This window comes from Lepidochelys olivacea (assembly GCF_965140295.1).
Source record: "Lepidochelys olivacea isolate rLepOli2 genome assembly, chromosome: 18".
In the NCBI taxonomy this organism is placed as follows: Eukaryota; Metazoa; Chordata; order Testudines; family Cheloniidae; genus Lepidochelys; species Lepidochelys olivacea.
The window spans coordinates 18345141-18358556 of NC_140428.1; the positions used below are offsets into that span (position 1 = coordinate 18345141).

Genomic DNA, 13416 nt, shown 5'->3' on the forward strand with positions numbered 1-13416 from the left:
CTATAGTAAAAGGGTCCAGTGCACAAAAGTGGAGTATCTGAAATCTGAAGTGACTGTGCAATGTAATGATCCCCTGTCAAACTAAATATGGTATTGAAAATTTAGAAGGTGGAATGACTGAGTGAGATAGGAGAATCAATCTATCTAAGGTACTTCTACAGGGTGGTATCTAAACACCTCACAATCTTTAATACATTTATTCTCATAACACCACTCTGAGGTAGGGAAGTGCCATTATCCCTACTTTGCAGATGGGGAAACTGAGGCACAGAGCCACTAAGGCTATGTCTACACTACAGCGGCACAACTACTGCAGTGCATCTGGGCCAGTGTTGTGCCCAGGCTGCTGCTCTAACCGCTGGAACATCCTGCCTCTCATCAAGGGTGATTGGACTCAACAAAATTCATAGTGTGTGTGTGTGTATATGTGTGTGTATATATATTTAATTATTAATTCTCCATTCCTGTGCTACTCATATCACTTTAGATTATTAAGAATGACAGACTCTGAAAACTTGTTTTTAACGTTTGCATTTAAATTTGGACAATGAAAATCACGGAAGTCAGTTCCTTTGTCTTTATTTATGATGTGTATATAGAGAATTTTGCTTTCTGGCTGTCAAGCAGTGACACAATGATGTCCAGTGTGGGCTGTAAACACCAAAGGGAATGTTTACTTGTTTGTTTTTTTAAAATTCAGTGGAATTAATAAAAAATGAATGGAGATATTTCTGTTGGTCACAGTCTTTCTTCAAACTGGTTTAAAGGATTTTGATTTAAAGAAGCAGAATTTGGGGCCAAATTTGACCTAAACGTGTCCCCCTAAGAGGGAGATTTTCAAAATGAGGCTGGATAGCTATCTGTCTTGGATGGTTTAGACCAGGGATTCTCAAACTTTATTGCACCATGATCCTCTTCTGACAAAAAAAATAAAAATTAATACATGACCCCAGGAGGGGGGACCGAAACCTGAGCCCACTCAAGCCCTGATGCTCCAGGCGGCGGTGGAGGGGCGGGGTGGCAAGGACCAAGGGCTTCAGCCCTAGGTGGGGGGCTTTTAACCTGAGCCCTGCTGCCCAGGACTGAAGCCCTTGGGCGTTGGCCTCAGGCAGTGGGGCTTGGGCTTCAGCTCCAGGCCCCAGCAAGTCTAACACTAGCTCTGGCAACCTCATTAAAAAGGGGTCACGACCCACTTTGAGGTCTCGACCCACAGTCTGAGAACCACTGGTTTAGACACAACAAAGCCTGCATCTTGGCCGGAGGTTAGATTAGATCAGTGGTTTTCAAAGTTTGGATCACAACCCAGTACTGGGTCACCTTGCTCAGCACCCAGGGACCTTGGCAGCTGGCCAGTAAAACCTAGTAGTCCTGACCTGTTCTGACACCGCGCTGCGCCCCAGAAGTGGCCAGCAGCAGGTCTGGCTTGTAGGCAGGGGGTGCCATGTGGCTCTCCACACTGCCCCTTCCCTGAGCACCAGCTCTAAACTCCCATTGGCTGGGAACTGGCCAATGGGAGCTGGGGGTGGGGGGCGGCATTGTGCCTGCAGGCGAGAGCTGCTTAGAGCCACTTGTGCGCCTCCGTCTAGGAGCCGGTCCTGCCGGCCGCTTCCGGGATGCAGCATGGTCTGCGGTGCCAGGACAGGCACTATGCCTGCCTCTGCACCCCAGCTGCGCCACTGGCCGGGAGTTGCAGGAGGTAAGCCCGCACCCCAACCCTGTGTCCCAAGCCCCTTCCCCAGCCCTGAGCCCCCCTAAACCCAGAGCCCCTTCCTGTACCCCAACACCCTCAACCCTGACCCCACCCCAGAGCCTGCACCCAGAGCCCTGACCCCCTCCGGCACCCCTGCCCCACCCAAGAGCCCCCTCCCACAGCCTGAACCCCTCATTCCTGGCCCCACCCCGCAGCCCCACACCCAACCCTCTGCCCCAGCCTTGAGCCCCCTCCGGGTTGGGGACATCAACAATTTTCTTCAACTGGGTCACCAGAAAAAAAGTTTGAAAACCACTGGACTAGATCCTTGCGGTCCCTTCTCACTCTATGGTTGTATGATTATATGACAAAGCTGAAATGCTGTTCCTATATTTTCTTATGTAATGTAAGAACTCACACCTGCAAACCTTTACCTTCGTTGGCAGGAATAATTCTTAGGGAAATCAATGGGAACATTTGTGTGAATAATGGTTTGCAGGATTGGGCCCTAAATTCCAGAGTATGTCCACCACTCTGAGTGCAGCATTGCACATCCCTACGGTGCTGAAAAATGAGTAGAAAAAAATCGGAAAGGGACTCACTGAAAGCCCTTGATCAAGTCACTCACCTCTTTGTGCCTCAGTTTCCCTACCTGTAAAATGAGACCATCAGATGAAGAGACGCATGTTAGTGCTAAACTCAATTTCCAGCGTGTTACTAAGGAAAGAGCTCTGAAATGTGTTTGTTTTTAAGGTGATTTTTGAACCCCACAGTGTCGTCGTTCCCCCCCACCCCCGGACTCCCCTTCAAAGGCCTGATTCAAAGCCCCTTGCCAGGCTCCCAGTCCCATTGCCTCTGGCTCAGGCCCTGCCTGTCCGGTGGGAACACGCACTCTGGAGACCCTTTATCTGAAGAGGAAGGGACACCGCGCAGCTGGGCTCACAATGAGCCTCCCGCCCATGGGGGACCCCCACCCGGAGATCCCCACACCAAGCTCGCCAGGGCCCCCGGCTCCCCCCAGCCCCGGGCCCTCCAGCTGTGAGCGGCCGGGCGCCGCGGGCGCTAGGACCCGGCGGAAGGCAGGGGGCGGCGAGGCACGTCAAAGGGCCGCGCCGGGCGGACACCCCCCGAGCCTGGCAACCAGGCCCCGGGCGGGGAGCGGCCGCCGCCCCGCGGTAAGGGCGGGCCCAGGGGGTGCCGGGGGGGGGAGAAAGGCTTATAATGGGGGGGCTCTCCGGGGGTGTCCCGAGAGGGGGCTGGATTGGTGGGGGGGCTCTCCGGGGGTGCCTCGAAAGGGAGAGGGGGCTGGATTGGTGGGGGGGGGCTCTCCGGGGGTGCCCCGAAAGGGAGAGGGGGCTGGATTGGAGGGGGGGGCTCTCCGGGGGTGCCCCGAAAGGGAGAGGGGCCTGGATTGGTGGGGGGGGGCTCTCCGGGGGTGCCCCGAAAGGGAGAGGGGGCTGGATTGGTGGGGGGGGGCTCTCCGGGGGTGCCCCGAAAGGGAGAGGGGGCTGGATTGGTGGGGGGGGGCTCCCGAGAGGGGGCTGGATTGGTGGGGGGGGGCTCTCCGGGGGTGCCCCGAAAGGGAGAGGGGGCTGGATTGGTGGGGGGGGCTCTCCGGGGGTGCCCCGAAAGGGAGAGGGGGCTGGATTGGTGGGGGGGGGCTCTCCGGGGGTGCCCCGAAAGGGAGAGGGGGCTGGATTGGTGGGGGGGGGCTCTCCGGGGGTGCCCCGAAAGGGAGAGGGGGCTGGATTGGTGGGGGGGGGCTCTCCGGGGGTGCCCCGAAAGGGAGAGGGGGCTGGATTGGTGGGGGGGGCTCTCCGGGGGTGTCCCGAGAGGGGGCTGGATTGGTGGGGGGGGCCTCTCCGGGGGTGCCCCGAAAGGGAGAGGGGGCTGGATTGGTGGGGGGGGCTCTCCGGGGGTGCCCCGAAAGGGAGAGGGGGCTGGATTGGTGGGGGGGGCTCTCCGGGGGTGCCCCGAAAGGGAGAGGGGGCTGGATTGGTGGGGGGGGCTCTCCGGGGGTGCCCCGAAAGGGAGAGGGGGCTGGATTGGTGGGGGGGGGCTCTCCGGGGGTGCCCCGAAAGGGAGAGGGGGCTGGATTGGTGGGGGGGGGGCTCTCCGGGGGTGCCCCGAAAGGGAGAGGGGCCTGGATTGGTGGGGGGGGGGCCCTCCGGGGGTGCCCCGAAAGGGAGAGGGGGCTGGATTGGTGGTGGGGGGGCTCTCCGGGGGTGCCCCGAAAGGGAGAGGGGGCTGGATTGGTGGTGGGGGGGCTCTCCGGGGGTGCCCCGAAAGGGAGAGGGGGCTGGATTGGTGGTGGGGGGGCTCTCCGGGGGTGCCCCGAAAGGGAGAGGGGGCTGGATTGGTGGTGGGGGGGCTCTCCGGGGGTGCCCCGAAAGGGAGAGGGGGCTGGATTGGTGGTGGGGGGGCTCTCCGGGGGTGCCCCGAAAGGGAGAGGGGGCTGGATTGGTGGTGGGGGGGCTCTCCGGGGGTGCCCCGAAAGGGAGAGGGGGCTGGATTGGTGGGGGGGGCTCTCCGGGGGTGTCCCGAGAGGGGGCTGGATTGGTGGGGGGGGCTCTCCGGGGGTGCCCCGAAAGGGAGAGGGGGCTGGATTGGTGGGGGGGGGCTCTCCGGGGGTGCCCCGAAAGGGAGAGGGGGCTGGATTGGTGGGGGGGGCTCTCCGGGGGTGCCCCGAAAGGGAGAGGGGGCTGGATTGGTGGGGGGGGGCTCTCCGGGGGTGCCCCGAAAGGGAGAGGGGGGCACAGAATGTTTCCTAGAATGTGAGGGAGCGTAGGTGGGCTCGGTCCTGCGTCTGCCCTGAAATGAGACCAGGGTGGGGGGGGCCCACATGTGACCCTGTTACTGGAAGGTGCCAAATTTCTCACAGAAACACCCCGCCCCCCAGCAAGGTGCCCAGCGCAGGGGTGGATGTGGGGGGCGAAGCCGCCCACCTGCTGCCCGGGAGAAGCCCTACTGGGGGTGGCCTTGTGCTGTGAGAGTGAACCGATCACCGGGGGCGGGGGGTGAGATGGGGGTGCACTGCTGGGTTTACGAGCGACTGCCCCCGACTGCCAAACCCAGGTTTGCTCAGGATCCTGTCTGGCCAATTGCCCTGAAAAGATATATTAAAAAAAATCTGATGGTACCAAATTAAAGTAGTAATAATGTCTCCATTGATAAGACACTCAGCTTCCAAACAGCATCATTAAGAACTCAGACACCCTCCATCCACTGGGACCTCCCAAACCCATTGACAAGAGCCCTGCATTTGGCTGAGTGGATCAGTACATTTTCCTATCTACTGTAATCCAGGGATACACCTGGGGCCTGATCCAAAACCCATTGTAATGGAGGGAAGGACTCCTGTTGATCTTGGTGGCTATCCAGGTCAGACCCATGGCCCTCTGTCCTCACCTTAGTAAACCTTATGTTGGGGCCGGGGGGAGGGTTAGGGATTAAAAACTGTGGTCTTGTCCTGCAATTGTCCTCAGGTGTCTGCAGGATTAGGGTCTTTGTGAGAGGACGGATGGTCTGAGGTTGAAGGTGCGAGCATGAGACACTGGAGAGCTGGGTCAGTTCCCTGCTCTGCCACAGACTCCCTGTATGTCCCGGGGTGGAGGCCTAGATTTTTGTTAAAGGTATTTAGGCATTGCTGCGTTCAGTGACCGTCAATGGAATTTAGGTTCTGAAGTGTCTAAATCCTTTTTGGAAATGAGATGTAGTCTTCTAAATCAGTTAGGCATTGCAACACTGAGGGCAGCCCTGCCTAAATACCTTTAAAATCTATGGTAAAATCTACAGCACTCCCACAAACAGCAGAAACCCATCTGAGTACATTCAGATTTGCAATTTGAGGCGTTATCAAGAACACGAGGACAGATGTCATCTTGTGCAAAATTATGATTTGTAACCCACTATCGCTTTAACTGGGTTCCTGAGATCGGATCTGCGAGCAACCCCTATGGCAATTCAAGTAGATGGGGGCTATGCGGCCTTTGGAAATCAGGACCTTTGTTGGTTTGTGTAATAGCAGTTAGTGTGCGCACAACTATCTAGAGTGTGGATTTTGCTGTGGGTATGGAGGTAACTGGGGAGAGGGATCTGAATGGCGCCATGAGCTGAGAGGAAAAACTCCTTTCCCAATTCCTTTCCAGGTTACTGGAAAGATGACCACCCTCACTCGGCAGGATCTCAACTTTGGACAAGGTAGCAAAGCACGCTGCTCTCCAGAAGCTCACGAGGCTTCTTGATGGCACAGGGAGTCATGTGGAGGTAGAGCTGGCTCTGCCTTGGAGTGTTGGTCTTCTACCCCTCAGCTACTGCTGCGAATGGGGTGAAATGTGTCCTGGGAAAATGGGACACCTTTATGCCTTGCTGGTGGGTTGTATTGCAGGTTAGAGGTTAAGATGACCACTGCAGCTGCCCTGTTGTGGTCTTTGGAACTCACAATCTAAGCAGGGGTAGCTCTGGTCTCTCATTACTTGGAAGTGAGACCTGTAAGGAGCACTTATAATCCTTGTCAACTGGCATAATTATAATATCTTTACATGGGTGTATCATTAAATTCTGCCTTCTTCCAGTTCACCTGCAGTTTCAACGGGATACAGGATTCTTCTTTACTTCCGGTCATAAAGGGTTGTTTAGTGTTGCTGTGGTGTTAAATGGCTGGCGCATTCCACCCTAGAGGTGGTTACATCTCAGTGGTGAATGCCGTGATCTCAAGGGTAAAACACTTTGGGAGGACAGTCATGTCACTGCAGTTCATAAAACAAGCAGTGTACAGATAAGATGATGATCATGGGCAGCAGTTAACCAACAGATTCCTGCAGCCATGAAATATTTGCTGGGCTTGTTTTTCTTCACCTGCTTTGCTCCACCACCTCTTTGTTCTGTTCTCCAGTGGTTGCAGATGTTCTCTCCGAGTTTCTTGAAGTGGCTGTTCACCTCATCCTTTATGTTAGAGAAGTTTACCCCATTGGGATCTTTCAGAAGAGGAAAAAATACAATGTACCAGTCCAGGTAGGAGTCTGTCCTGTAGCTCTATGGCTATGAGGGAATACACAGTTAAGAGGGAGCATGCTGTATGTTCAAAAGCACTATAGAAGAGGCAGGTATTGTTAATACTTAGGCTCAAGGAGGTGCTATTAGAATGGCATTTGTGGCCATGAATGAAATATTAGGGGTTAATTTGTTCTGGCTGGTGCCGAACTGAATTAGCTTATATTTGAACAAACGCAAACCCTGAATTATTTTCAAAGTGAAGTGAGTGGTCCTGAAAAGGGATGAAGTAACAACCCTGGAGTTTGAAGCGTTACACTTATGCACAGAACAGATAGATCACAGGCAACAACAGTACAGATTTCTCCCATGCTGCCCCCCCCAGTGTGCTGTAATGCTGGCTGGGAGGGACTGTCTCTAAGAAAGACCAATTGTGTGGTGGACACTGGTTGGGCTAGTTGTCAGCAGACACCACTAGACTTATTTCCCCTAAGCCACTGCATAGTCATCAGATGCCAACAACTTCCAATCACCACTTACCTCTGCTGGATTTGAACTGGCAACCTAGTGGTAAAATATTCCATCACAGTAGCAACCCCCTGAGGCCCTGTAGCCCACCAGCCCTTCTGCTATTTGATCTGAATTCTCATTCTGTTTGCACAGATGTCCTGTCATCCAGAGCTGAATCAGTACATCCAGGACACGCTGCACTGTGTGAAGCCACTGTTAGAGAAGGTGAGGCCATGCCAGAGACCTCGTGCTGGGCACATCCCCCCGCCCCAAATGCACTAGTCACAAATAGAGAACTTTAAAATAAATTGTCTTGATATTGTGGAAACAGGATTTGTAAGCAATCATGTTTTCTCTATTTGGTGCAGAGATTTGTATAAAGCAGTGGTCCCTGAACTTTTCAGGGTCACATACCCCCTTACCCTGTTTGCACCTCACTCTGGGGGCCGGGGCCGCAGCTCCCGGGGGTAGTGGGGAAACGCGGTAAGGGGTCCGAGGCTGGGGCCGGGAACGGAGCCACAGCCAGGGGTCGAGCTTGTGGGTGGGGGCTGTGGCCGGAACCATGGCTGGGGGCCGAGGCTGGGAGCGGGACTGAGGACAGGGCCGGAGCAGAGCTGGGGGCAGAGCAAGGCTGCGTGGCATTCTCTCCCTGCCCCCCCATGGGGGCTGGCCCAGGTCTGCCACTCCCTCCCCCCGCCCCAAAGTTCTTCTGCACCCCCCTAGGAGGGATGCATCCCACAGTTTGGGGACCACTGGTGTAGTCCCCAAAGCCAGGGTCCAGGTTTGGTGGTGGTCATTTATTTAGGTTGAAACAGGTGAAGGGACACCAGCAGACTGTTAAATATATATATGTCCTTAACTATGGTATGTTACAAATGATTAAAACTGAAACACTTTGTTTAAAAAAAAAAAAAAAGGGGTGGGTGTTATAAATCCTGAAGACACTTAGTCACAAGTAACTTTAGTCATGTGAACAGCCTTATGGAAGTGAGGGAGACTATTAATTCAAGCAAAGTTAGACACCTGCTTAAGGCCCCGATCCTGCAGTGAGGTCTGGCTGTGCAGAGTTCATTGCCTTAGTCTGTTTTTTAATCTTCGCAGTTTGGCATTCCTCTCCCTTTGGAGGCTTGAAATAGGGCAGTTTCACTTCCTGGTTAATTTTCATCAATTTCACTTTTGAGCATTAGCCACAAAGCTGCAGTAGTTGGTAGCCAACGCTCCAGGGGAATATCATTGGTTTATTTTTTTAAGCACTCTTTGTAACTCAATAAATAATAGTTTGTTGGCTTAAGGATTTTTAAACACTTATTTTTACATAAACTAAATTATGGAGCCAAACTTGCCTTACTGGTGCCCCTCTGAACTCTGCTTCTTTGACACGCTCCCTTTGTGGATTCTCTTGCTCTGAGCATGTGGAAGCACAGTATTACTGTACTACTCCAAGATACTTGGGCTGAATGTGTGACCTGTCCTCTGCCTTGTATTGCCCATGAGTTGGGAGTGTGTATATTGCATGCCTTGTGTCTAATCCCCTGTGGGAAGTGGAAGCCTATGATGGCTGCACATTGCCTCTCCATGTAGCAGTAGCCAGAGCAGGAAATGTCCCATTTGGTGGATTGCAGCTCCCTACAAGTCTTGGGGGTAGTCCCCCAACAGGGATCTCGTATCCGATAATAAACTGATAGGGCATTTGATTGTAGCCAGAGCAATCCAGCGGCCTTTCTAAAGCACTGAGAAAACACTGAAGGGATGTGGGGTTAGAGCAGATAAGTATGTTCCTGATTCATAGGGAGCATCAGAGATGGGGATGGGGAAGCAGAGGAAAAGGGACCGTCTGGCGGAGAGCTCCTGACCCGGTGTCTGTGCTTGCAGAATGATGTGGAGAAGGTGGTGGTAGTAATCCTGGATAAAGAGCACCATCCAGTGGAGAGATTTGTCTTTGAGATCACTCAGCCACCTCTACTTTCCATCAGGTAAAGGTTCCCTCCTACCAGCCCAGTGCAGCCAGTGCCTGCTTCCCTCTCACTGTGTTTGACTTTGGGAGCTGATATTAGAAACAACTACCCCTCCCTTTGGGCCAGGGATCTCCCCTAATGAGCTCTGTCTCCTCCCCAGCTCAGACTCGCTGCTGTCCCATGTGGAGCAGTTGCTCCGTGCCTTCATTCTGAAGATTAGCGTGTGTGATGCTGTGCTCGACAACAACCCCCCAGGTAGGACTGAAAGCATTCCCTTTATAGGGAGGGCTCGGACTGCTGCTCTGGTGATAGCCTCGCTGCCGGATTTTCTTTGCATAAGGGGTGGTAAAATGTCTTTCCTGGACAAACACACGAGGGAGTTTGTTTTGCATAGCTGGGCTCACTGCCACCCAGACAGGCAGAAATGGAGATTAAAAAAAGGTACAGGGGATTTAATCCCCAAAAGATCACAGGGCATGGTGCATATTAGACATATGCAGCATCACTGAAATGCAACCAGCTCTGGGTGGAAGACAGCAGCCAAGTGGTAAAGAGCATCCCGCTCAAGAGGTGAGGATAAAAAAAATTTTGATCACTAGCACTGGAGCAAAATCCGAATCCTATAAAAGGTGCCCTGGGCCAGTTGCATCAGGGGCCAGGAGGTGGTGTTAGGTTTACAGGAGAGGGGAAGGTGGAGACCATGGAGGGGTCCACTGTTTCTGAATTGTGGTGCTAAGGAGAGCACTAGCAAAGTCCAGAGAGATCAGAAAATGACAGGTTACCTTCCCAGTCCCTTTTGGAAAGGAACATGTCTTGGTATTTACCTAGCTGTGGATGAAACACACAGAGGAGCTAGCTCTGTCTGGGCACTGTCTAGATAATACCCTGGCCCCTGTTACCTCCCAGGCCTCTGGCCAGATGATTACAGTGCCTTCCTCTCATCTCTGCCCCTTCCCTTGTAGGCTGCACCTTCACTGTCCTGGTTCATACGCGGGAGGCTGCCACACGAAACATGGAGAAGATCCAGGTGATAAAGGTAGGTGATGCCTCTGTCTGCTTGTTGCTTGCGGTGAGCTGCACAGTAAAGAAGGATGGAAGTGAATTAAGGTGCTGCAGCTCTGGATTCTCCTTTCATCAAGGGGGGACTATATTATCGTTCCCTGGAAGGGCTGGGCCACAGGAATTCCTGATGTCTAGAAGAGCTCTCCAAAGACCTCTCCTTAATAAGGAAGGTGTGAAGCTTTGCATGTGAAACTTACATGCAGTGTCGCAGGTGTCTGGCCTTTTGAGGGGCATTGGGCCCAGCCACGCCTGCGACTGATCAGGTGATTATAAAAGCTAACAAGTAGCCCAGCTGGGAGAGCTGCAGGGAGCAGGAAGGCTCCTGTTGGAGACCCTTGGACTAGGGCTATAGGAAGTAGGTTGGCTCCTCAGGTGGGACCTAGAGCAGGGGTTCTCAAACTTCATTGCACCGCAACCCCCTTCTGACAACAAAAATTACTACATGACCCCGGGAGGAGGGACTGAAGTCAGAGCCTGCCTCATCCCTGCCACCCAGAATTTGGGGGCCAAAGCACTTTGGCCCCAAGCAGGGGGCCTGTAATCTCAACCCCACTGCCCAAGGCTGAAGCCCTCAGGCAGACAGTGGGGCTCAGGCTTTGGCCCCAGCAAGTCTAAGCTAGCCCTGGTGACCCCATTAAAATAGGGTTGCAACCCACTTTGGCGTCCCACAGTTTGAGAACCACTGCCCTAGAGCAAGGTAGATCCTAGGCAGATGACCTGTAGGAGGATTAGGGAAGAGCCGCCAGTCATGGGAGGTGCTGACTGGCAGCCCCTGGGTCAGGGGAAGGGGACTAGTTTGAGATGTGGAATTTACCAGTTATACGTGAAACAACTCAAGCTGAAACCCTGTGAAGAAGGCCCTGAACCAGACAGCAGGCAGGCTGGCAGTGCCCCTAAGGCCAGGTGGACAGGCCAGCAGCCTACTTGCATGTTAGCTGGTACATCTTTACAACACCCCACTGGGGAAATGTCCATCTGGAAGACAGGTATGCTAAGTCACTAAGGGCTTGATCTTGCAAGGTGCTGAGCCCCCTCTCCCCTATGGGATACGTAACCCACTTTGAGTTCTTATGTTGTAGCCCCAGGGCAGAGGTAAAGCCTGAAAGTGGAGGTCTGGGGAGGGAATTGGAGGAGGAGATTGAGGTCTCTGCGTGCATAGGGTAATGAGCCCTTAGTAATTGGAGACCGCAGCTCAGCCTCTGCTTTTAAACCCTGGCTGAGGGATGGGCAGGGTGGGCATTGCCAGTGTGTGGATTAGCAAGGTTTTCCAGTATAAACTAGTCTTTAAAGCTGTGGGCTCCCTGTTACCTCCCCAGCCAGGTTGGGTTGCCCACCTCATGTCCCTCTGCTGAGGTGTGTGCTCTGTCTCTGCTCCTCCCCCAGCCTGATCTATGGTCCCCCTCAAATCCTCATGTTCCCCTTCTCCCCCCCCCATCCCTCCTTACTCCTTTACCATAGACCCCATGACTGGGAAGGAGGGGATGGGGGGAGCACTTGTGGGGTGCAGAAGGCCAGAGGGAGGGGCAGTAGTGGGTCCCTGCCGCCTCCACCCACCGCTGCTCCCATTTCCAGCCCTCTGAGGAGCCCAGAAAGGGAGGGTGCTTTCTGCAGTTCATTGCCCCTGTTCTGAAGAAGCCTCTTCTATTCCTGCCACCAGGATTTCCCATGGATCCTGGCAGATGAGCAGGACGTGCACATGCATGACCCCCGGCTAATCCCCCTGAAGACCATGACCTCGGATATCTTAAAGGTGAGCGGAGCGCTCTAGCCCAGGCTCGCATGAGCACTACGTCAATCTATGCAAACTTCCTGGGGTGAGGGGAACCTGTCTCCTGCGGCCGTCATCTACCGGGCAATGGCTTAACACTGCTGTGATGTATCTTACCCCAGCACGAGCTGCTGACCCAGGAGGCTGGTATTAATGAGTGCACTGAGCCCAGGCAAGCGTGGGAGGGCAGGACCTTCCCCAGCTAAAGTATGAAACCTGTTTGTAGCAGGATGCACCGACCCTATTGTCCCATCACCAGTAAGTTCAGCCCGGCTCAGCCCATCTGTGTGTACAGGGGCTGTGGAGTGAGGTGCCCACTGGGCAAGCCAAAGAACACCCAGCCCTGCTCGTCAGAGGTGAGAGAGGCCACGGCCCAGCCACTGCTGGAGGGCTGGGTTGTAGGTCCCATCTGTCAAAGCTGTGTGTTTTATTGCAACCCCTGCCCACTAATAGTCGGGGCGGGGGGGGCTAAGCATCTCTTGGAAATGTGCCCAGCATCCAGAATTCCCCTTGGGAACTGTCCTCGTGAAGGATTAGGCCCTAGAGCAAGAATAAATCTATGGGGTGAATCCTTAGCTTTTTGTTGTTGCCCCACAGCACCAGCTTACACCATCTCATACAAATAGAAGACCTGTCTGGTTTCTTCCCTCTACAGTACCGTTCCCCTAAGAATGTATTAAACCAATACTGCCAGGGCTATTACACTCGCCCTGTTAGGTTACCCTGCAGGGTTACCTTTCTGGATCCCTTCTGTTACTCTCTCCTAGATGCAGCTTTATGTAGAAGAAAGAGCCCACAAAGGTACCTGATGCTGACTCTTCCCATCACCTTCAACCTTGGCCAAGCCTCAGATCTTCCAGTGGAATCCAGTGTCTTCTAGGGGGATGCAACTTACCTTGTTAACAGGTGCTTCTTCAGCTGGCTTCCTAAGTGACTTAATGTCCTTTGAGCAGCTCCTGACAGCCATGCTGCCTATGGGTTTAAAGTGCTCTTACCGCTATACATAGAACTGACTCCTACGTGTGAACAGGTGTTTGCTCTGTGTGTGTGTATGTGTACGTGCAGATTGTCACAGCAAATCCACAGTTGCAAAGAGTGAGGGATATAGTGTAAACTGCAAGTGGGACTCAGTGTACTTCTCACTTGCTCTTTATGATCCCGATTTAAGCCTTAAAAGGGCAGCTCAGTTTCACATTGGTACTTGTATGTGCATGTCCATTCTGTGTATGTACCTCTGAGCATCCAGCTGGATAACTTGGGCGTGTTCTGTTGGAAGCCTAAGCTCGTGTGACTCCACTGAAATCGCTTGACTTACAGCAGGGATGAGTGGGGCCTTATCTACAGTGTGTGTCCACTGTGAGGTGAGTGATCTGTAGAGTTGTCAATAAATACTGAGTGAGTTCTACCATCATGGAGCTAGCCTGAATTGTGTCAAAGGC

At 53.6% G+C, this 13416-nt stretch overlaps 1 protein-coding gene across 1 annotated transcript; it reads left to right on the plus strand.

Moving 5' to 3' along the window:
* Positions 1-2782: 2782 nt before the first annotated feature.
* Positions 2783-13385, plus strand: MAD2L2 (mitotic arrest deficient 2 like 2). The gene is made up of 9 exons (XM_084651449.1): positions 2783-2865; positions 5839-5890; positions 6585-6703; positions 7346-7417; positions 9065-9165; positions 9308-9402; positions 10110-10183; positions 11867-11959; positions 12745-13385. Exons 2-9 carry the CDS (start codon positions 5851-5853, stop codon positions 12784-12786), a joined length of 636 nt encoding a protein of 211 aa, XP_084507575.1. The 5' UTR covers positions 2783-2865; positions 5839-5850; the 3' UTR covers positions 12787-13385.
* The last annotated feature ends 31 nt before the right edge of the window (positions 13386-13416 follow it).